General features: G+C 36.8%; 1 protein-coding gene across 3 annotated transcripts in view; it reads right to left on the reverse strand.

Annotated features, from left to right (window-relative positions):
- Positions 1 to 23363, reverse strand: part of CHD9 (chromodomain helicase DNA binding protein 9) — a 99364-nt gene that overhangs the window by 70132 nt on the left and 5869 nt on the right. For all 3 annotated transcript variants that reach the window (XM_075434211.1, XM_075434209.1, XM_075434210.1), the window contains exons 2-4: positions 21197 to 21274; positions 19373 to 19461; positions 9640 to 11242 (exon numbers count right to left, since the gene is read on the reverse strand). In XM_075434211.1, the coding sequence (XP_075290326.1) occupies positions 9640 to 11076 (1437 nt within the window). In that variant the 5' untranslated portion in view covers positions 11077 to 11242; positions 19373 to 19461; positions 21197 to 21274. The remainder of the gene's footprint in view (positions 1 to 9639; positions 11243 to 19372; positions 19462 to 21196; positions 21275 to 23363) is intronic.

Genomic DNA, 23363 nt, shown 5'->3' on the forward strand with positions numbered 1-23363 from the left:
ATCAAACTGAAAAAGTTGCAAGACAGGTCTCTAGAAACATAAGCACAGAAATAATTTTTTATCTCAACTGAGCCTGGCTATTAGCAGAAGAGGCAGGACTAGGCCCAGCGTAAAGCTTAAGAGAAATTATCACCTTTCACGGAGTTCAAGTCAACAGAAGCTGCTATCAGCATCGAGCAAATGACAGCCTGGTCAGCGACAGCAGGGTGCTGCCAAGGACATCCTGAAGCACAGCCAGGAGCACGAGCACCTTCACCCCTCTGTCCCCAGCAAGCAAGGTTGGGTCACCATCTCTGAGAACCTCCCGAAATCAGCCAAGGCCTGTACACGTTTGCAATTAACTGTATTCAGTCAAAAAACACACCAGGCTGGCACCATAAAATATACGTCTTGTGTAGTTCATCAGATTTCATAAACCACATGATTGAAGGTCAAAGGATCCTCCACAGGATGATATAAATAGGAGCTACACCACAGACACATCAAAATAAATTCACCTAATCTTTTTAAAAAACTGTTCTTACTAAACTCAAAGACAGTAAGACACATGTCTGATTTTGTCACTCCTATGTTCCTTAAATTAATTTACCTGCCTTCCTTGTGGCAACTCTTGTTCTGTAGCAGCTGGTTGCTGCTTTTAGCACCTACAAGAACCAAAACTTCTGCTACAACTGAATTTACACATTAAGCTGAGCCATACCTGGGCCTCATGAGCAGCTGCTACAAAGATTTAGTGAAGAGGAAAAACAGCCCAAGCGTACTGCATCTTCTAGCACTATTTCTTCTCCTTCTGAAGCATAAAAACAGGTACTGTAAGCCACAGCATGTTGCAAGTCACTAAAAGCACAACAGCTACATTTTTCTAGTGTTTGTTTAAAATACTGTTAAAGAACTCTCCATCTCTATTCCTGGTGCTCAGTAAAAAAAGATGGTACCTTTAAAGAATTGTTTTTAACATTGCTCTTAATATTGTTTTATAAACCTATCAGTCAGAACTGTCATTCTGAAACAATGTTTCAAACAAAAAGAAACAAAATGCTCAGAACCAAAACATTTGCAATGTTGTCTTTAACACTAAGGCAAACTCCTCTTTTCCTTCCAACATATAAGCTAAAACTAAATTGTGAAGTCATGAATATCTCTTAAAAGAGGCCTTCCTATCAACCTGTGAAACTAGTTCTGGTTTGCAACTCAATATGCTATTGAAAAGTGTTACGTGCACACAGATGATATGCTAACGTTGAAATTACTTTCAACTACAGACTAACTCCTGAAAAGGCAGTATGTAAAAGACAAGAACATTTTCCCAATACATAAATTAAAATGCTAGCCCTCACAATAAGACATCAAGGGAGCAAAAAACCCCAAATAAGTGCAAACACAAGCCAAATAGCCCCCACAAAAGAAAATCTGCCACATTTATGCAACAAAAAACAATCTCTGCTACAAATTACAGAGCTTCCAAAAAAACCTGTAAGATTTGTCAACTGCTTCTAGCCTAAAACTACATTCCTAGGTTCATTTATCAAACTTCATTAAATCAACATAAGCATTCTCAGTCTCATCCTCCTAGAAATCCACTCACTCATATTTACCAGCCTTAAGCGTTCTCAAGTTCAACTCACTCAACACCTGAAGATAGGCACCGTCTTGGAAATCCATCTATCAGGAACTTGTGCAAATTTTTTAACCTGATAATGAACAAAAAAAACAATACCTCTCCAGACGCAGGAGGCCGTTAGGTGGACAAAGTGCTGGATATTATTTTGATCTCCCTATTTATTTAGAACTAACATAACAGCTAAAAGAAATTGTAAAGCCTGACTGCACAAAGCACACACACATCTGGACAAAAGCCACATGAATTCCAAATGTGCTTCAGATTCTTTGCTTCAAAACCATACTAGTGGTTAACATCTTTACAAGTTCTACTTCTCTTTCAGTAATAACACTTCAATAACACTTTATAAAGTGTTGATTTTCTGCAAAATGTCTCAATACAAAGTGCTGTTCTGGAAGTTTTAGAGGCAATAGTATGTTTGAAGCCACTTAGAAATTCAGACTTTTCATAACAGAGTTAGACAAAGCAGATTAGTGGTTACCAGTGCCAACAGATAGTCCCACAACAAGCCCACTTCCCCTTCCTTTGTACTTGAGGCTGTGGTTCCACATGGAATTATTTTGCCTCTATTGAAGAAAATGATGCTTCCCATTCCTTCCTCGCTCCCCACCACTGTTTCTACGGCACACAATTCTGTACAACTATGAGAACTAAATCATCAACTTCTATTCACAGAATCACAGAACGGTTTGGGTTGGAAGGCACCTTATAGACCATCTCATTCCAGCCCCTCTGCCATGGGCAGGGACCCGTTCCCACCAGACCAGGTTGCTCAAAGCCCGGTCCAACCTGGCCTTGAACGCTGCCAGGGAGGGGGCAGCCACAGCCTCTCTGGGCAGCCTGCGTCAGGGCCTCACTAACCTCACAGCAAAGAATTTCCTTCTCAAATCTAATCTCGGTCTACCCTCTTTCAGTTTAAAGCCATTACCCCTTGTCCTATCACTACCTGCCCTGGTAAAAAGTACCTCTCCAGCTTTTTGTAGGCCCCTTCAAGCACTGGAAGGCTGCTCTAAGGTCTCCCCATAGCCTTCTCTTCTCCAGGCTGAATGGTCCCAACTCTCCCAGCGTGCCCTCATATTCCTGAAAAACACTCCCGACAAAAAAAAAAAGTAGAAAGTTTCTCTGCACCCGAATGAGTTTCCCAGTTCAGTTCACAGCACAAAGGGTTGCATTAACATGAAGTGGAAGAATAGAAGTTTATGGAAAAAAAAGCTCCTATCTCCTAAACTGATTATACTTTAGGCATACACTCAACTACAGCTTTAACAGTCTATAGTATGGGTTGCTGCCTTTACAAGGCAATTTAAGATAGGTTTTGTTTTCTGTTTTCTCTGTAATTAAGTAGCACTTCTTCCAGACATGAAGTTTGCACAGTTACATCAGTACACTCACATTACTGAATCGCTTTATAGTTCTTCAGTATTAACAAGACCACAGTTCTTCAGTCTTAACTAGACATCTGCTTGCAAATAATTAGATTATTCAATCACACTTATTCTGCAACATCATTAAAAAAATAATAGCTATTTTACTTATTTTTGTCAACTAGTCTCACCTTGATATCTGTAGGATTATTACTGTAAATTGACCTAGCCAGAAGCTTTCTTCTTATGCTTGCCATCTGTTAACTACTTTTTACAAAAATGATTCTCTTTTGGCACATCTTAGAGACAATTATTGCTGTCTTTTAATGAATGTGCAATTATCTCACGAAAAATTATGTTCTTAAATTATAACAATCATTACAACAGCAAGTACTTCATTTTAAAGAGGAAACATACACGAAGAATTGGACAGGCTAATTACATGACAAGTGACGAAGGCTGAGAAAGACTTCAGAAGAGCATTAGTGATAGCAAAAAAGATTCAAAAACAGAATGATGAAACAATTTAACTCTATGCAGAGATGGTAATTACTAATAAATTCATAAAGCCTTTAAAACAGTAAAGCAGATACTCTTGGCGCATTTTCCTTGCTCTTAAAAGTCCAGAAATTTGTCTTTCCCTCACTATACAGCTGTATTGTGAAAGGAAAAACAAGGCAAATGAAAAAAAGAAATTAAATATTATAATAAATATTCATCAGTAAACGTGTTACAAACTAAATTCACAAACGTCTACTTCCTCACCCCAACCTATGCAATTTCTCATTTTAAAAAGAAATAAAATGCACAAAATGCCTATATAAAACTTAGATAAAATATATACAAAAGGAAATGCCTCGTACACATTGAACTATAAAGTTATCAAAAAATTGCTATCTTCAGTGATGTATATATCATTGTTGAAAAGCCACAGATTAGCCATGAAAACATATTAGAGCTACAGTTTAAAAGACTTAGTTCATTCCAGGAACTGCACAACTCAAGCTCAGCAACATTGCCCCACTCCTCTCTAACTCTGTGCATTTGACACAGCTTTGCCACTTTCACTGCCCCCTGTTTGTGCAGACCTTTCTGAAAATAATAGAGGAAAGCAAAAAAGCTGGAAAACACAGTAAAAACAAAGTCAGTGGAGGGATTACTTTCATTACTTGTACATACATGATAAACCTGTTAGGTGCTGGGAGATGACAACTGAATTCTGCTGCCTCACTGTGGCAGAGACAATCTATTCAGCTTCTACAGGGAAGGTGAAAATTGTTCTTTAAGCACAGAGAACCAAATCCAGAGCATACGACTCCTAGAAACGTTTAAAAGGAAAGTTCAAAGATTTATATTTGTTAACATGATGATGCTACCCATAAAATTAACCATAGCTAAAGGAACAATAACAATACAGAGTGGATATGCTTAATGGAAGCTATAGCAACACTATTGAGCATTTCAGGAAAAAGACCAAGGTTTCAGGGCTCTCTTGCTTAGAGGTTGTAGTTTTTTTATCTTTCAAGATTACAAGATACGATTTTTAATGCACACCACAAATACAACTGCTTACTGGAACAGGTGTCTAGATTTCAGTTTTCAGATGATGCAAAATGGGGCAAATTTTGAGACATGTATCCCACCGAAAACTGTCACCCACTGCTTCACAAGCAATATGTGTAACAGCATCATAATTTTACAATCCTATACTGTAACACCACTTAGGAGCCATAACCTATAAACCTACTACACAAAATAGCCAGTCTCTCCTACATATATAGTGTGATCAGTTCATTACTTTAAAATGTTTCTCACTACAGGCTTACATAAAATTTAACTACTCAGAATGTAAGAAATGCACTCTGACAAATATTAAATCCTTGACTTGTATACATCTTACAAAACTGCATCTATCAAGTAATTGGCTTGTTGTACTAGCCGAGAAAACATGACTGCTTACTATGTATTTCTCTCAAAAAACTTTACAGTGCAAGATTCCATATACAAGTAGAACAGCAACCAATGGCAGTGACAGCTTTACGAGCGGAATAATCCAAGGGATACTTGTCTACAATCAATTTAGAGTTGATAGAAAAAGGTAGGTATCCGCTAACACAGCCAGAGGAGAAAGGCCTGTGACTACACAGGACACGTATCTCAGCAGCACGTCAGCCTGGACTTTGATCAGGTGAAACTTAACTCCGCCTCTCATGATACACTCATATATGAGGTTATGCCATTCTGGTATATATAGATGTCGCAGGGTACGACACCAACCAAGCAATCATCTACAATGTTCTGACTTGCTTTGCTAAACTTTCAACAATGGCAAGACAAACACTCTCCAAAAACCGAGTGTCACCTGTTGCTATAAAACAAGTGGTAGGAAAGCTTGTGCTTGCAAGCACAAAAGCACCAAGATAACGGAATTCGTGAATGTACTGAATTATCAAGGTTTGTGCCTAAAAGTTTGGCAGCTAATGGAAAAAAGATTCACCTGATTTAAGAACTAAGACTATCAACTTGTCCTATAGCACTTAAGATTATTAAGGGAGTATTATTTTCCAGTTTAATCTCAATTATTCTGCTTTCATGTATGCAGCCAGAAGAGATGAAAAGGCTTGTTAAAAATAACATACACAGCAAGATGGTTGTAAACTTCTCTTAGGACAGTTTATACTTCAGATCATCTTTCCAACTTCCTTTTTCTTCTAAACATGCAGAACTGAATGTTGATGCCTGTATTTTTTAAATCTTTTTTCAACTTTGTGAAAAACGAATAGAATATTTTGCTTCAGCAAACTCAAAACAGTTCTAAGCGGAGTTAGAAAGATCAGAAGTGTTATATCAGACAAAGCTGAAGCTACACGAATCTTCAGTGAGTTTCTCTACTTTCTGTTCTCAAACTAACTCTGATGAAAAATGCATGATGTAAAATTAAAAGGCACAATCTACAATTACCATCTAATTGCAGCAGGCATAGAAAGTGTAATAGCAGCACAAGACATTCTAGATTGTTTTAAATTCTGCAGTATTATTATACTGAACAAATTGTATTAATTTTTAAATTAATTTCTATCAAAAGAATAGCTGTACAAGTAAAAATGTGATGAGTATTCTCACTTTCAAATAATGGAACAACAAGTATTTAATGTTCTTTTTTAATTTTCAATAACTTCAGCATAACTGTAGTTAAAGATCTTTGGCTGTCTAACATTGGGTCCATTCCAATAGCTACAGTCCATTAACTATTTTGTACAGTAAGAAGTTTTCCTGTCTGAAAAAATCTCAATCATTATCAAAGTAAAACTGATGAAAATAATTAAATCCACTAGTAATTGTTTCCTCAAAGCTTACAAAAGCCAGTATGAGACATTGTCTTGTCAAACAAAATTTTTACCTTGACTATTATATATGAGAGCTACCAAAACCCCTCGCCACCTAACTCCTAGACTAAAACCAACCAGTCTCAGTAAGGCCAGTATTCCCTCCCCGTCTCTTACCCCACCTTCTTCCTCTCTGGTTCAACTATACACTGTAAAAAGCTCAAACAGAACAAACTCATCTTGAACTTTAAATTCTACAAAGCAATCAAAGAATAAAAGTGAGAATTAAAACTAAAACCCCTCTTAGAACTGTAATCAGACAAAAGACAGATCCAAAAGACTTCTTTTCAGTAACTGCTGCACTTCTCTATTGCTGTTCATATTATACATACTGCTAATTTAAAGAGGCTTCTACATTGTTTGCTTCTGTCATTCCCCCATCAATACATTCCTCACAACAGTTTGACAGCTACCACTTCACAACCAGTTTCTGAAGGAAACATTAAACATCTGTCCAATTAGATATACTCAATTTATACAATTTATTGCATACCCCAAAATAATAACCAAACCAAGCAGCTTTGTAACTATCTGTTTCCTGTCTGTTTCATTTCAAAGTCCAGTGGAAAAAAGCAAGAAAAAGTTTAAATACTGTAAAGTTGCTTTGCTTTGGTTTTGGTCTTCATTGTGGTGTGAAACGCCCCACAACGCAACACACTCTCCACAGGCCTTCAAACTTCTTTCCCTTCTCTTCCTAGTTACAAAGCAAAGCACAAAACTGACGGCAGTGAGATTGAAGTAAATCTTGAAAGGTTCTGAGGTATACAACAGAAAAGTTGGAGCACCAGGAGGTTTTATTCACCCTACTTTTCACCGCCTGGGTTGTATCCCAGATGCTCCTCGCACAGTACCAACCCCTGGGTTTCTCGCCACCGCCACTTTTCCTGGAATCCACTTCCTCTTCACCCTTCACCCCAAGTATGTTCACAGAGACCAACAGCCTCGATGCTGCTGTTCCTAACTGCGGGCTCTGCCACTCTGCTTCCCGGCAGGGAACGTGGGTGCTGCTCCCTCTGCAGTACTGTACGCGCAGCAATAAACAGGCGCACGTTTCCCTAGTAGCTACTATAGCACGTGTCTTCTGGGTACCGAGATAACTGATAGGACTAGCTGCTTGGGCTGCGCCCTCTTCCCTCTCTCTGACGGAAAAAATACAAAACGTTTATCAAAACCAACCAAATGCACCTCCTGCATCGTTCAGTTCATCAAGCTGATCTCAAACACACAGCCACCTACATGTTTTGTTAATGTCACACCACAGTTTTACAGAGAAAGCTTCACTAGTTACACGCTGCATAAACAGAAGCAGAAGTCGTAATGGACAAGCAATCTCCTGAAACAAGACCAAAGATCAAATGTGTTAAACCCTTACCTCTACACTAATGACATAAAATTAAAGGGAAGGGGAAAAAATTGTTACATTGCCTCCTCCACAGGCCCGTGTCCTGCAAACTAAGTAGAACCAAGAGTCAGCAATTGAGTTCCTTTCTTTCCCAACAATTTTGTTTTTCCCCCAGTAAGAAAAACTCCCTCAGGTAGAGAGAATATTGGCAGCAAGAATACAGGTAAGTTTAAAGCTGTCTGCATATGTATATTTGATGTTAGAGTTGCCTCTGTTTTGAAATGCACAGATTCAAAATTGGAAAACATTTCTATTCCCTCTCCTTTCCCAAATACAAGCTAAATTCCTACTGGAATTTAAAACTGGAGTTTAAAATGACATTTCCTACTTCCACTGTTCACATGTACATGGATTTCAACAGACAGTCTCACAACCCTGGAAACCCTCGATAACCAGCAATGGTACCCAAATTTGTACATTTACCACGCAGACGCTACAGCTCCTCCTGTCAAACCATCTCACTGAAGAAGTTTCAGTCATTCCTGTCAAATCAAATTTGGACTGGAAGCTACCAAGCAGTGCCAAACTGTGATAACATTAAGGTATTAACTTACAGGTAATGCAGTCACTGATACCACTCTTCAAGCATTAACAAGCAAAGCCATCAAACTAGTCTCCAAAACCACAGCTATAGCTTTTACAGATTGATAAATTTAAAAAGCTGAAAGAACAATTATTTGTGCCTTTGGTTATTACGTCTCTCCTATATTGATTTTCTTTTGATTTAGGAATTTTTTGAGCTGAAAAATCTACAAGAATCTCACACATGCTGACGTTTCTAGTAGCTGTAATAAAACCATGATTTTTCCAGTTACAGTGTTGTGAAAAAATAAATATACTTGCCCTATTTTGTTTGGTTTTAAAAAGCTTAGCTACTATAAGAGATCAAAGCAACTCAGAAGCATCAGTCTATATTTTGATTTCTTGCCACTTACACAATTCCTATAAAGAGAAGATGATGATACACATGAAGATAAAGGCCAGCATGAAAAAAAGCAGACTTACTAGCTCAAAACTATTTGAAAATTCACTCTATTACATGTTATGAGAAAGCACTTGTAAGGAACAGGCTGAAGGACTGAAGGATTGACTTTCTGAACTCTTCATTGCTCAAACAATTTTTATTTCTTTCAGATAATCTGAAAAGCGCTGTCTGCAAAGTTTGTTTCTCTTGCATACCATTAAAAAAGTATAATCTAATTTTTATGCTATCTTGCCCTCCATGTGGAAGGCCTTAACACTCGCAGTAGATGTACGTTACACTAAAACAACTGTAGAGTTTTTTGGTTTAGCCAAAAGCAACAAAACCAAACACTGGCATAACCTTTTATACCTTTTCTATTATTACTAATCACGACAAAAACAACAACACAAAATTTCTTTTTTAGCCAATCAGCACAAGTATAAAGACACCAAGCAAAGGGCCAAGTAACAACAAAACCAGTGCATTTCTTGCAGGATATCATCTACACAAGCCTTATTAAAATTCTTAAAAATATGCTGCTGTAAGTACTTTAAAAGACAATAAGCCATTATATTTGCACCAAAAATCACAAAACAAACAATTTTCTCTGCTGTACTTGGAAAATACAAGCAGTAGGACCAGCACCATTTTCTCTGAAGAAATATTTCAGGTCACATAGACGTGTCTTCTACAATGGCAAGAAAAGAAGCATGCAAGGTCTACATCAATAGGCTTGCTTTCCCCCCCCCCCCCCCCCCCCCCAAACTAGCAGTTACTTAGACTTCTTCAAGGTCAAATAATAGCATCTCAGAGACCTCAGTTATCACATCCCGGCACAAGCACTCATTATTATTCAACCAAACCGAAAAGCTCAAACCCCCATCCCCCAAATCCTTACATACCCGTCCTTGTAAGGTTACACGACTTCTGTCTTGCAGATGCTGATTAGAAACTGAAGAATGCCAAGGATGGATCTGACTTTGAGACTGTGCCCGAAGAAGATCAGACGACTGTGTTACTTGCTGTGGCGTTATATGATGTTCTAGGTCATGCTCTAAAACATGGCTTGTGCTATCCTGAACAAACGCAGAATCATCAAACTGTGGCAGGAGGTCTTCCTGAAGGAGGTCATCTGGGTCAAGTCCTGTAAATGGTTCATTATGAGTCTCGACTTGATGAAGTAAGTTCTCATCTAAAGATGTAAAACCGTTGCTTTCAATGGGGTCAGTGAAATGGCTTATCTGAGAAGCAGAACCAGCAGAAGCTGGAAAATTAATATTCACAGGAGAGAGTTTTGAACTACTAAAGTTGCCCTGAGGATGTGCAGAATGCAACATTTGAAAACTATTTGAATTCAAAGGTGTATTAGGATTCAACATGTGCTCAGTTGTTTCTTGCTTGGTCCCTGTTTGAGATGTAAAGGCATCGCTTCCAGTGAAGTCAGAGATAGAGTGTGTCTGCTGGCTAGAAGAAAGAGTTGTTGTAGACTGAAGAAGGCTGGTAGGAGAAATGTGGTTACTGGAGTAAGAATAAGGAGATGAAAATTGTTGGCTATTATTGACAGAACATGGAGTAATAGTTGGGGACTGTCCACCAAAATTTCCTTCTTGATTCCCACAAAAATGTAGCGAAGCACTTGGAGTTTGAGAAAACTGTTGAACAGACAGGGGCTGCTGTGAAGTTGATGGATTAGAAATCGGAGGTGGGTGGTTAACACCAACTCTGTGAGAAGTAGACGCGTTAACTTCCATGAAGTCTTTTGGCTGACTCAAAGCATCTTGCCCCGTGTTATTTCTGCTTTGTTGCAACCGTAGTGAGGCACACTGATGCTGTGGTTCATTAGCCTGAAATAAGGCAAAGTCATGGTGTGCTACAAAGCTTTTGTTTTGCTGCATAGACTGAGAATGTCCTTGGTGAAAGGGGGACCCATTTTGATTTGAAACAGTTGTGGCAGTTTGATGTCCCCACATAGGACTACCATCAGCCACATCTGGAAACATCCCATTAGACTGGCTTTGCGGATGAATTGGTGAACAACTGAATTGAGAGTGTGGTGATAAGACGTTGTCAGCTGAGCTATTAAAAGACTGATTTACTGAGTGAAGTTTCAATGAATCATACTGATTCAGCTGATCAAACTCACTCATCTTCTGTGGATTTTGAGCATCTTGCACATGGTTCAACGAGTCTATGTGCAAAGGTTCAAATTCTGCACCCAAATTCAATTCATCAACAAGTGAAACAGGTCCAGGTTGAACAAAGGCATCATCTGACAAACCTTCTAAGGTCTCACTAAAAAGATTGGCATCATCAAAAAAATCCATCATAGGATCAGTCATCTTGATAGGTCTGTACTGCTTTCTCTCTCAACTCCAAACGGAGTCAATTTTGGCTCTCTGCAGTGAACAGAAACAAATGACATCCAGCGGTCACCACCTTATCCAAGGCATGCCAACATCCATTAGTGCTTCTGATGGAACATTCGTCTTAAAGTGTTAAAGTATCCTATGAGGAGAAGGGGAACAAAAAAAAAGAGAGAAAAATTACTTTTGTGACTCTCCTCGTTGCTCCTTTCCCTCCCCAACACCTTTATGGATTTTTGGTATTTTGTTCATAACTTTACAATTTAGTTAAACCACAATTTTTAAACAAAAAACTTGAGAGGTTAAACTACATTTAATAGCAAAGCTACCTTGACTTCAGCAGGAAAAGATGAGATACACTTTCTTTTATTTACGTTGCATTAAGTAAGATTCTGACAAATTCCACCTTATCTTACTTGAGAAAGACACAATAGAACTCTTATTTGAAGGAAAGAGGAGCAGATGAACACGGTGATACAGTCAAAGGTAAGCACAGGAAAAGAAATACTTTTGGTTCAACAGAGTTTACACACTTCTCTAGTTTTGAAACACAAATTGTTTTTCTTTTTTATTTATTCATAGTAGCACTGAGCGATCACCAACAAATTACAGTTTGCAATCAGGGATTTCAGGCAGGGGGAGCTGAGAAGGATGGTTAGTTTAACTTCAGTCTAAAAACTTGCACATTCATAGTGTAATCAAACAGAGTGGGAAATGAATGAAAACATGTCTCCATGACAGTTCACCTCCCCAGATAACTAGTAAGCCCCTAAAAGAGAGGAGCAATTACTTTAAAAGAGCATCTTCACAGAATAATCAGTCCTTTTTCCTGTCAATACATGTATCTAACTACCAGAAGGAGAACAGTAACAGCTTTTCATTCCTAACCCTACTGCTAAAGCTTACCTTTATGCTCTCCGCCTCCATTTCAATTGCAATTCTTTGTTAATGAATTCTCCTAAGAATAAAATGAATACAAGATCCTTCCAGAAATGTACACCCTGGACATCTGAAATATTGTCTTATGGACAAGGTTCCTATTGAACCTATTAAGCACACACTACTCTGACAAGCTGATGAAAAATTGTTCTGTTTATACTCCTAGTCCACTGGAATTTTTGTGACTACAGGCAGAATAAAGCCCAACTTTAATAAATTAATAAACCTTTTTGAGGGTTTGCCTGCTGTAGGTGACTCTGCTTTGGCAGGGGGGTTGGACTAGATGACCCACAGAGGTCCCTTTCAACCCCGACCATTCTGTGATTCATTCTGAATATTAAACTTCTGGTCTACGCAGAAAAAAGGTTGATGGACCCTGTGTCACACAAAGACACCAACCAGTGACACCTATCAAGTACGGACTGGTATGAGTGTTAATTACTATGAGTATAGAGAACAAGTATGCTATAAAAAGGCACAGAAGCTCAGGAAGGTGACAGCTTAGCATAGCAAAGCAGCCACGGATTCCAGATGATAAATGTACAACTCATCACTTAGAAGTTAGGACTTCCTGAAGTCCCAAGTTAAAAGCAGCACTAACATAAATTAGACCCCATTATCTTCTAACCAATTAAATTGTCTGCTTATGATTAAAAGCAAAATAACGATCACTTTGTCAGTATCAAGCACCTTCCAACAGATGATAAACCAACATCAAAATCCAGGCAGATGATGTGGCATAGGTTTTTGTAACATTTCTAATACAATCACCTCTCAACTTAGAATATTTCAACTCAAAAGATAAGTCAGGGGAGAACCATTTTAGCCAAGAGAAGACAACCAAGTCAGATTAAGTACAAGGACAGAATGTTGTAGACATAGAAGAAATGATCTAATTAAAGAAACCCCCATCTGAGGAAAGACTGATGGAAATTATGGTAGCCACATGTAAAATGTCATGTTCCAGGCTGTCAAGGACTTTAAAACTCAAATTTTAAGCCTGTATCAACAGAAGTTTACATATTGAGACTGACTACAAATAGCTCAGTAGCCTGCATATAGCTCCTTGGTTATGCCCAGAGATAAACCATATTTTGCTGTGATTTGTAAGGAAGGCTATTCAATTTGTGCTAACTTGAAAAAACAGAAAAAAAGAGAGATTTCTTCCACCTTCAGCAATTGAGATATAATAGGATGGGATTTTGTTTGTTTTTACATAATGTGACACATGGGCCAGCTACTCTATGCTAATTAACTACTACACATGCTCTTGAGTTTAACTACATAGTAGTCTAGAACTATCAGGACTAAAACAACCCTGTACTGAAAAAAACACATACCAGACAAGCTCCTTGTGTTTTATCAACTGTGTACCTTTACAGTAAAAATGTGAAAAAAGCACGCATAACAGCTGGCCTCATTGCAGTTGCAACACACTAACTCTGAGCTTGCCTCCCACAAATTTGCTTCTTCGCTCAAAACCCAAGAAACACTTTTCGCCTTAGTTTTTCCTACTTTCTTTCAGCATAAGGGAAAAAAGGAATGAAATAGAGACAAATAATACAAAATCTCTTTTTAAAATGCAAAGGCTTTATAAAACAAGTAAATCTTAGCAGGTACAAAAAGGAAACATAACCTGAAGATGTCAGCTTCACTGCAACAATCCAAGCAAGAGGGATAGCACAGATGAACTTCCAAACTGAGAAATCCAAAGGCTAGACATATACGAAACCTCTCTAGGCTAATTAGACCAATGTAAATTTATTCTGAACAAAGCTTCTCTGCAGAGAGGGGATCACAAAGTGAGAAAAAACCCAACCCAAATCTCTTTTGGAAAGGATACCACTGTAGATTGCAACAGAGTTGTGTTCAGGCTAAGACACCTCGTTTTTCGACCAGAGAAGTACCTTTACCCCTAGCCTTTTTCTTCAGCATCAACAAAAACCATCACGTTTTTTCATCCCAAAGAAAATCTTAACTTGGAAATGCAAGGATATTTGATTTGGAGAAGCTAGCCTTTCACACAAAGTCATCTTCCAAATTTACTGAGCAATTGTCCTTTTTGCTTCTCTCTGCTATATTTGAATATGAAAACATTAGATTCTCAGCTTGCAAATTGTGAAGGCACATGTAGGCAGGCAAATTGTGATGCATATCTGAACTTAATTGGTACACGTACTATTTTTCTGTCCCTTCCTTAAAAAAACCCTACCTCCTCACATGCATCTTAATAAAATGAAAAAGTTCCAACATGAAAACTTTATTACATCCTTTCTTCTCTGTAAGCAATACTCTTCTCCATGTTCTTACTCCCTCTTATACAGAAAGTGACTGTAGCTACAATTCTGTTTTAACACACTTTTACCCAGCCTTCTCCTTCCATAAACAGATCTGTGGTACCAACTTGAATTTTGGACTTACTTTCACCTTCAGCAGGCAGAAGAGCATTCAAGCAAATGAACGTTTTGAAGACTTAATCTATTGGGACTTGACAACTATGAGTTTAACAACGCAATGGCAGCCTGCGTTTCACAGTACCAACTCCAAAATACTTCTCATGGAATATAAGCTCCTATTGGAGCTGCATTTTAATCAGAATGGGGAAACGAGTTTTGAATCCGTATTCAATAAAGCAAACTACAGTAAAAGAAGCAGAAAGTCTTAAAAGAACAGAGAGGAAAAAGAGCTCTTCCTTCTTCCTCAAGGAGGAAAATCTCTGATTTGTCAAAATGAAGTATTTCACCGCAAGCAATCACTGTTACGGTAACTAATTCCATTTTACAGCAATCTGAAGTTTGGCTTCTCTTAGTAAATACTATTTGCCATCTTTGTGCCCTCTTAGATTGAGAATTTGTGATGAAATTACACTTCTTGTAAAAACTGCATTAATTCTAATACTTCTTATGTCTAAATTATCTACCATTATTGTATACTGATCTAATATTAATCTTTACCCAGCTTAAAGTTAGCAAGATCCTTCTACAACATCAGTGTCTAGGAAGTACTTGGACCAATTCTGGACAACAAAACGAGCACAACAGAGGTACAACCTGAGAAAGCAATTGGAAGACTATGGTTGTGGTACTTGAAATTAAGAAGTTACTGCCTCCTACCAGCTAGAATTGCTTTAACAATATTTACAGACTACAAAAAACCAACCAACCAAACAAACAAACAAACAACTAAAACCCCAATAAATTTAGAATTTACTGCAGTGGGGTTTGTTTTGGTTTTAAAATCTAACACATCTTAGAGGCATTCAGCCATGTTTCTTACTAGCATTTAGATGCTCCCTTTGTATTTTAAACTCTCAACTTCATATCAATCAAGCTTATTTTATGCAGAGAACTAATTAACAGGAACTACTACTACAGGGTAACTACTGTCTAACGAAACTATATAACAGAATCAAACATTAAACTCATTGTTCTGAAAAAAGTGATTTTTTTTTTTTTTTTTTTTTTGTACAAAACATGAAATTTTCTAAAATTAATTACCAGGCAACATCAACAGTATCCCGCAAGTTAAGGTGAAACACATTTCAGGGTTTGCCATCTTCAGATATGCTAAAGCATCTAGAACTTAAACAGTAATTTTTTTTCAGATTGCCAACTGTATCATATGTCTCACACAAAACATAGCATTTTCTCCAAGAAGTATTAAATTATTCTGCAAGCATACTTGAATCAGAACAGAAACATCTCCTAGCTCTTGTTATTTTTATCTGGTCACTAGTCATTAAACAGAACACCTATACTTTCTTTAATCTATTAGTTCTTAACATTAAGAGATCTATTTTAAATTGAAGACTTAAACCAAAGTATTAGAAGAGGAAAATTATATTAAAATAGATCTTACAAGTCCAAGTGAATGAAAAAATACTAATTTCTGCATAACCCATTTTTTCATTTAAAACCAATGTTGTATTCTGTATGGTCTAAAACGATCTTTTCAATTACAAACAGAATATAAATGAATGCACCATTGTTGTTTCTCTTAACTGCAAAAGCAGCTCTCATACTGCTACTGCAGCTCTAACTTTTTTAAACTTCAAGATCTTTTTCAGATTTTACTTATTACATTCAAAACCACTTAGATATGAAACTAGATACACTCAGCCCAGTTTGAATCCTTTCCTTAAGTGTGTGTACAAGAAGAATGAATCAATACCCGATCTGGGTTAGGGAACTGGGGTTTCAAGTTAACAGGGCTAATGCAACCCCTTGCAAAGGTAGGGGGAAGAAAAAAGAAAAACTTTCTCCACTTGGGTTATCCATCAGAGTTTAATAACCCTTTAAGAAGAAATAGCCTGAAAGTCTCAAAGAGATGATCCCCTTTTACACTTCGTTAGCGTGCAGTAGATCTGAGTTGTAAGAAGACAAGCTGTAGTTACAAACACAAGCAAGAGCAGAAATGAAAGGAACAGAACAAGATTTAAAGACCAGAAGAAAAAGAGAGATTTTACCCAACATCAAAAAAGAATGAACACACAAGAAAACAGAATCCAACAAAGATACCAAATTTTGCTCTCAAAAAACTGAAGGGGAAGTAGCAGTAAAACACAGGATAATAAAAACTACTGATGTATTTTATTTCATTAATTGCATTGTTGATTACTTTTGATTGACAACAGAAAACAAGCTATTCTAGTTATAAGCAAGTAAATCTGGTAAAGATTCAGCACACTACCACGACATCCGCACATTTATACCCTGATGGACTACGTCTCACTGCTTCACATGACTGATGCGCGACAGTACCATAGATAACAGCAAGTCAGTGACTTCGATGGCCGTTTTTCCACAAAAGAAGCTAAAACAACACCTATCCAAATATCAGAAGGTATCTCAGAAAGAAGCAGGGACAAGCTAGTAGACAGAAAGAATTAAAACTGAAGTCATAAAAGCATGACATACCAGAAATCCAGACTACAGGTACAGGACACAGAAGGAGTAAACACAGACTTTTACATTACCTACACACAAAGTGGGTTTGGGTGGTTTGTTTTGGGGTTTTTTTGGTTTTGTTTTGTTTTTTTAGGAAAGCAATGCAACCAAGCACAACAGACTTGCTTCCAAACTAGAGATCTGCCAGAGTCTTGCTTCAGAGAAACTGAAAAAATCATTGTATTTGCCAAGTTCTATGCAGCACACAATAGCATGACAGGTTTGTAGCTTTGCTTGATTTGCCCACCTATTAGCAGATGGAACACTCTGTCAGAAGAGTCAGGCAATACAGTGTGTTAAAAAACAGATACTCAAAAACCTGATCACTTCTGCATAGTATTCAGAAATGACAGAGACATTCCCTCCTCAGTATTTAAAAAAGACAATTATACTACCATTATTTGTCAGATTTAATTATAATTAAAGCTTTGGCAGAGTTCAGAAAGCTGCAGTAAATTAAATAATACATAAGTTACTTCCCACTGATGCACCAATATAAATGACATTCAATTACAGATTTAAAGATCAATGTATACGTTAAATTTAAAATGCACAGAGGGACAGCATAATTTCTTCAAAATCCCAGAAATGTAGAAGATTAAAAAAAAGAACATTTAGACATATTTAGTAGAGATGAACTATTTTACTCCCTAACAGAAAGAAGTAAGTCTTTGTACAAGAGCATCATGGTATCTGTAGCTAAATACAGATTGAAAAGATACACGTTCTCTTATTGGTATCCCTAAAATTAGGAAAATACTTGTTGGGGTAGCCTATTTCATTAAAGAGAAAAATACACATCCCATTATATGTATTTTTTTATAAAATTGTTTTTCACCGGTATGCATTTATATTAGTTGTCACTTAATGAGCCATAACTTCAGTGAAATTATACCCTCAACATATTAGTTTTGTTTAGAATTCTCTTCTGCTACAGAGTTCACAAACATCATGCTAAATATTTAAAAGATAACACAAGTACCTTGCACGTTGATTTGAAGATTAGGAAGAGAAAGATTTGAAACTAATGGTCTCAAATTAAATTCTCAGGACTAGGTTCCAGTCCATGCCTATGGACAGAGTTCCAACCCTGAGTAAGAGCACAGAACTGGAGCAAACTAGCTTGTGTGTGCTTGTCGTAGTAATTCAGAGTAGCCTGTTCTCATACCTACGCTGGTTTTGCTTGCACCAAACACATCATGTAACTGTTTCCTCCCCTCTACTCCCCAGATGTGAAACAAGTCCCTTCTACCACCTCTCCTCCTTTCTCACAAGTCGCCTCTGGGAAATCAATATTAAAGGGTTATAGAAGAAAAAAAAAAAAAAAAAAAAATCAGTAACTGTCAGTTGTTACGGTCATTCATAAAACTTCCAGTCAGTCAACATGATAAATGGCATTTCACTTGGAAAGAAAATCCATCTTCCAATGCAACTGAAGACATATTTCTACCATTCTCAACGCTGTTTGCCTTCACTGTGAATGGGACAGCTTCTTTATTGAGAGCAGCTCTGCTTAAGCTGAACAGAGCAAAACTGCACCAAAGCGAAAGCACATCGCAGAACTCTCTGTCTAAAACAGCACGGTATCACAAAGTCCCACTTTGTTTTGGCCAATTATTCCACTTCAAGAGATCCATTTTAACATTATCTTTTAATTCAAGGTAAATTTACAAAGTCTCAAAATGTTATTTCAGCAAGCATTGCTTAATACGTGGAAAGAAGGCATTGTAACAAATCCTGGGATGTATGAAGTAACCTTAGCTGTTTTATTTAGAGACCTACAAAAACTAAAAATACTAGTAGCATTTAGAAAAATGTATATTTCCTAGTGAAATTTTTGTGGTTGTTTTGTTTCTACTGTTTTGAAGTGGGGGTATGTAATACCACAAGGTTTCTTCAGATGAAACATGGTTTATATTATTGGAAAAGTGTTCCTGGGTTTTCCACTGCACAAAATTCTGATCCTTTCCTTTCGTTGCTTTCCAGGACAGAGTTTCTTTCTTCCCAAAACTCCAAATACAAAAAACGTATGGACAGAAGCACAATTAAAGCCTGTAGAACTGTTGTATATATGAGAACTGGAATCTCAAACCACAGACCAATTTCAAAATTATTTACCTATACACCACCATTCTGCTTCGCTATCTGTAATACTAAGAGTTAGAGTGATTTTAGAGCATTGATACTTAGATACCTGAATTCCAAAGTTTAACAATTAGCGTGGGTCAAAATTAAGAGCTAGTATAGGCATCTTAAGAATCCTATGCTATAAAAGCACCTGATTAACCTGTAAGACACAAAAATCAGTTGCTGAAATCTTCTAAATTAAAAATATATTACAAGATATTTAAGAAAAGGGCCAAAGTCCAGATAAAAAAAATTCTTACCCATGAATATAGAACGTGTCTCTTAAGTGAAGAAATGAGAAGTTCAGAGATGTGCTTTAAATCCAGATGGATACCTCATCACTAGAGATCTGAAAATGGAACGTGGTGAACAAGTTACACAATAACCAATTTCAGGAGCAAATGCAATATTTGAAACTCAAAAATTTAATAGATGCCATAAAAAGAACACCACCAGAATTAGTTCACAATCACTAACAGCCACGATTTTATAAACCTCTGAAATAGGCATGTAAAGTGCTCATTTTGTAGGATCACTGAAAAAAAACACAACCCTACAAATCTCTAAGGTTGAAGGCTAGAGTCTGTGCCAGAACACTGAAAGTTTCAGGGCAACTTTGATAGACAATATAAGGACCAGAACAAAAGGTTTTGAGGTTAGGTTTTAAACCCGTCCATGCAAAAAGCCTTGTACATACTATCTTTTAACAGCAGTATGCTATTACATACTGACAGATGCACTTGCCAACAGGAATTGACACTGCCTTTCTAGGGGAGCATACTTGCACGACAGCTTTATCCCACTCCTTGCCTTGATGCTAGGTAAAAGTGTTCAGCTTCAAGAGGTTCTCTTTTAATGTGAAAGTGGCTTCAAAATACTACAGTTTAAGCGAAAACACACACAGGGTGAAAGTAAAGGCTTCAAGGGCCCGTGTGTAAAAGCCTTAAAGCAAACAAAAACACCTTCTAAAGACAAACAAAATATGAACTTACATTCTACACCAGTGTGTTTTTCCATGAACAATGCTATTCTTTCAAAAACATGATCATTCTCTCCAAGGCACAGAGAATCCTCCAATTGCAATAAATACAGATATCCCCCTCCCTAAATATAGTTACTTGGCAACAAACTCATAAACACCTTTGCAAGACTATTAATACAGTTCAATCTTTGATCATCATTAAAAGATAACGCAGTATATATCACTGCATTAAAAAACAGATTTTAACACAAAGATTATTTCTTTTCCCCCCATCTTTGAGACAATGTTGTAACATATGTCAAAGCTATAAACTGGTTATAACAGCTATCAAAAGCCTGCAATGATCCAGTAAAAAATTTTATTTGGTACTAATTTGGTACATCAGTTACTAGATTTATCCCTTTATTATTCAGTAACTTCGAGACTTATCCCAAGGTTGCTAAACTCAAATGTCTCTGCTCTGCTTTAACAGGAACACTTAAATAAAAGACAGAGGTGTTTTTTTTTCTAAAATTCATGAGCAATAAACATGTGCCCAAACACATACTTAGGTGAAGGTTGCTAAAATACTTCCGTGTTTGCCATCGATGTAGTGTGACACAAATTTTGTATCAGAACAGCCCGAAAACTTCCTCTAGTTGTTCTCTTTTTCTCTACTGGAACTCAGACCATGCTAATACAGCTCCCATTATGCAAAAAGACTCTTCCCACCCGGAAAGTAAAATCGTTTGAAATCATTTAATCATCAGGTTTTATGCAGCATTTCGATACATTTTTTAGTTCTTAAACTTATGTTTATTTAGAAATTCTTTGTTGACTAAATAAAGTTATAGTATAAAGGTTTTACAACATATAAGTTAACTAGAAGCATTCAAAAATTTACTTTAATTGAAAAAAAGAAAAACTGAAAACTTGCAATCAAGTACTTTCTCCTACCTGTAAGAGTTCAATAGTAAAAAAAGAAACCTAATTCACCTGTAACTACCATACAATACAAACACTATCTTCAGTTCCTGGCTATCCAAAACATAGCTTTGGATCCTTCCTCAACTGGATTCCTTGTGAATCCTCAAAATACAGAGGAAAAAAAGAAGTTTCTTACTCTTCAGGACAACGTCCACTTGCTTGAACAGCTTCCAATATGGAGACAATGGTGGAGTACTTAGAAGTTTGAAAAATCCTATGTTGAAAAGAAAAAAAAGTATGTAACTAAACATACATTCACCAGATCTACAATAAATTATTGTAAATGTAAAGTACAAGAAATACTTCAGAGAGCAGAAGAATCACTGATGATTATAACAAGTGCAAAAGAGAAACACACACAAAAAGAAAATTAAAGCTTTCTTCAGAAAATAGCTCAAATAAGTTATATTGCATGTGAACTTTTAATTACACATATATACATATAGATATCTGTTAAATGTGCTATGGTAAAAAAATATTCTGTAAAGTTTTCTTCTTCGGAAAAGAGTCTTAATGCTTGTTTTTAAATCTTGAATTGGGAAAATTCACTGATATACAACAAAGGTCATACTTCATTAAATAGAACTAGAACTAAATATGTTATAAGTATGCCTAGATATATTTTAAGCTATCTTGGAAAGTTTTTTTTAAATTATGTTCCACAGCCCAACTACCATCGTTTCTTCACAGAATACTGAAAGAAAAATACACATTTCCCGAAGTGCACATGGATTTCTTCATGTTCTTGATAGAATCCTAAAGCATTACTATTCCTAGTAAAAAATTTTAAACAGTAGTAATTTTTCTCATTTTGGACTCTCAAACATAAACTTTTATATACCCATTAGTGTAACAGGAATGAACTATTCATTTCCATTAGTTTAGAATAACCACTTTAACCCAATTTCTATTTAAAAAAAACCATACATGTAAATTCAATAAAACAATTTAGTGTTGTACAAAATCCTTGTGTGCTTTTATGCCTTCAGTCTTTGCAAATACCCTTTAGAAAATTTAACAGCACCAGGGTAAGAAGTTAATATTTTCAACTACCTTCTTCACCTTGCCGCCCAAGGTTATTGCCCTCAGAGCACAGCCTGCAGAAAAAACCATGTACATGTATATCAGCTGCTTCAGCGCAGAGTCTCCCAATTGAGTTTTAACCCTTCCTCTTGTTAATTTTAACACATCCACTAGAGCTGGCATTAAAACGGCTGAGGTGCATACATACATTCTATTTTGTCATTTATATTTTGTGGGCATTAATTGCAACAAAGGGACAATAATAATACAGAGAATAACATTATCTTCCTTTGCTACAACTGATTGTGAGCTAGAAAAATACCAAAAGCTTGGAGAATCTTCTTGAAAAGAACAAAGTTTATCTGCGAGTCCGTTTATTTTAGTGAAAATAACTGTTAAGAAGTTCAGGGGATAGGCAACAAGACTACTGAAGGAAGCTACATCTTGTCATAAATTTCAGCATTACTCCTCGAATTAGACCTAAAAAATATGTTTATGAATTCTGGTACCCTTCCTGAAGAACTACATTGCCACTTTAAGATGTAGAGAACTATTTGCACTGAAAACGAGAAAAAAGCCTTCTCATTTTCACACGTGGCCTAAACCGGGATTTCACTACAAAACATCAGAGACCAAAGACTGCACAGCATAGCCCTCTCTCAATTCACAATCTGACAATACACTAACTTCCAATAATTCACACGTTCTAGCCTGATAAGCATCTCTGAACTACTGCAAGCTTATAATCTGGAAGTACCAACTAGAACAACGCCAAGGGTCATGTCTGTTTTGCAGATGCCTGTGGATCACAACCTACGAGTACAGACCAACAGTTGTGAAGAATCGACACTGACAGACAGAAGTTTTCTCTGTGAAAAAAGAAGCATAATTTCAAGCCTTGACACAACCAGATTAGGATACCATGACAGTACTCCGCTGAACAGAACCGGTTCAGACTTCCCACTCCGTACTACACTAGCTGGCATAAGGAGCTTCATCTGTAACAGAAGTCTGCACCTTTCAGAGAGGCTGCATACAATTTTTCTATTTTTTTAATAAAACTATTTCTAAGGAGATTTGACATGAAAGTTCCTCCCAAACACATGTCAAGCAAGACACTCCGAGTTTCTGATTTGTTCAATATGCTCTTCTTAAATTAGGAAATAAATTAATTGGTAACAACTCGAACAAAACAACATTTTTCATCGTGTTTCATGATTTTAAGAACACTCAGGACATGTTCCTGAATTCACCTGCAACAGATAGACAGAGACTCTAGA

Source organism: Opisthocomus hoazin, chromosome 12 (genome assembly GCF_030867145.1).
Source record: "Opisthocomus hoazin isolate bOpiHoa1 chromosome 12, bOpiHoa1.hap1, whole genome shotgun sequence".
In the NCBI taxonomy this organism is placed as follows: Eukaryota; Metazoa; Chordata; class Aves; order Opisthocomiformes; family Opisthocomidae; genus Opisthocomus; species Opisthocomus hoazin.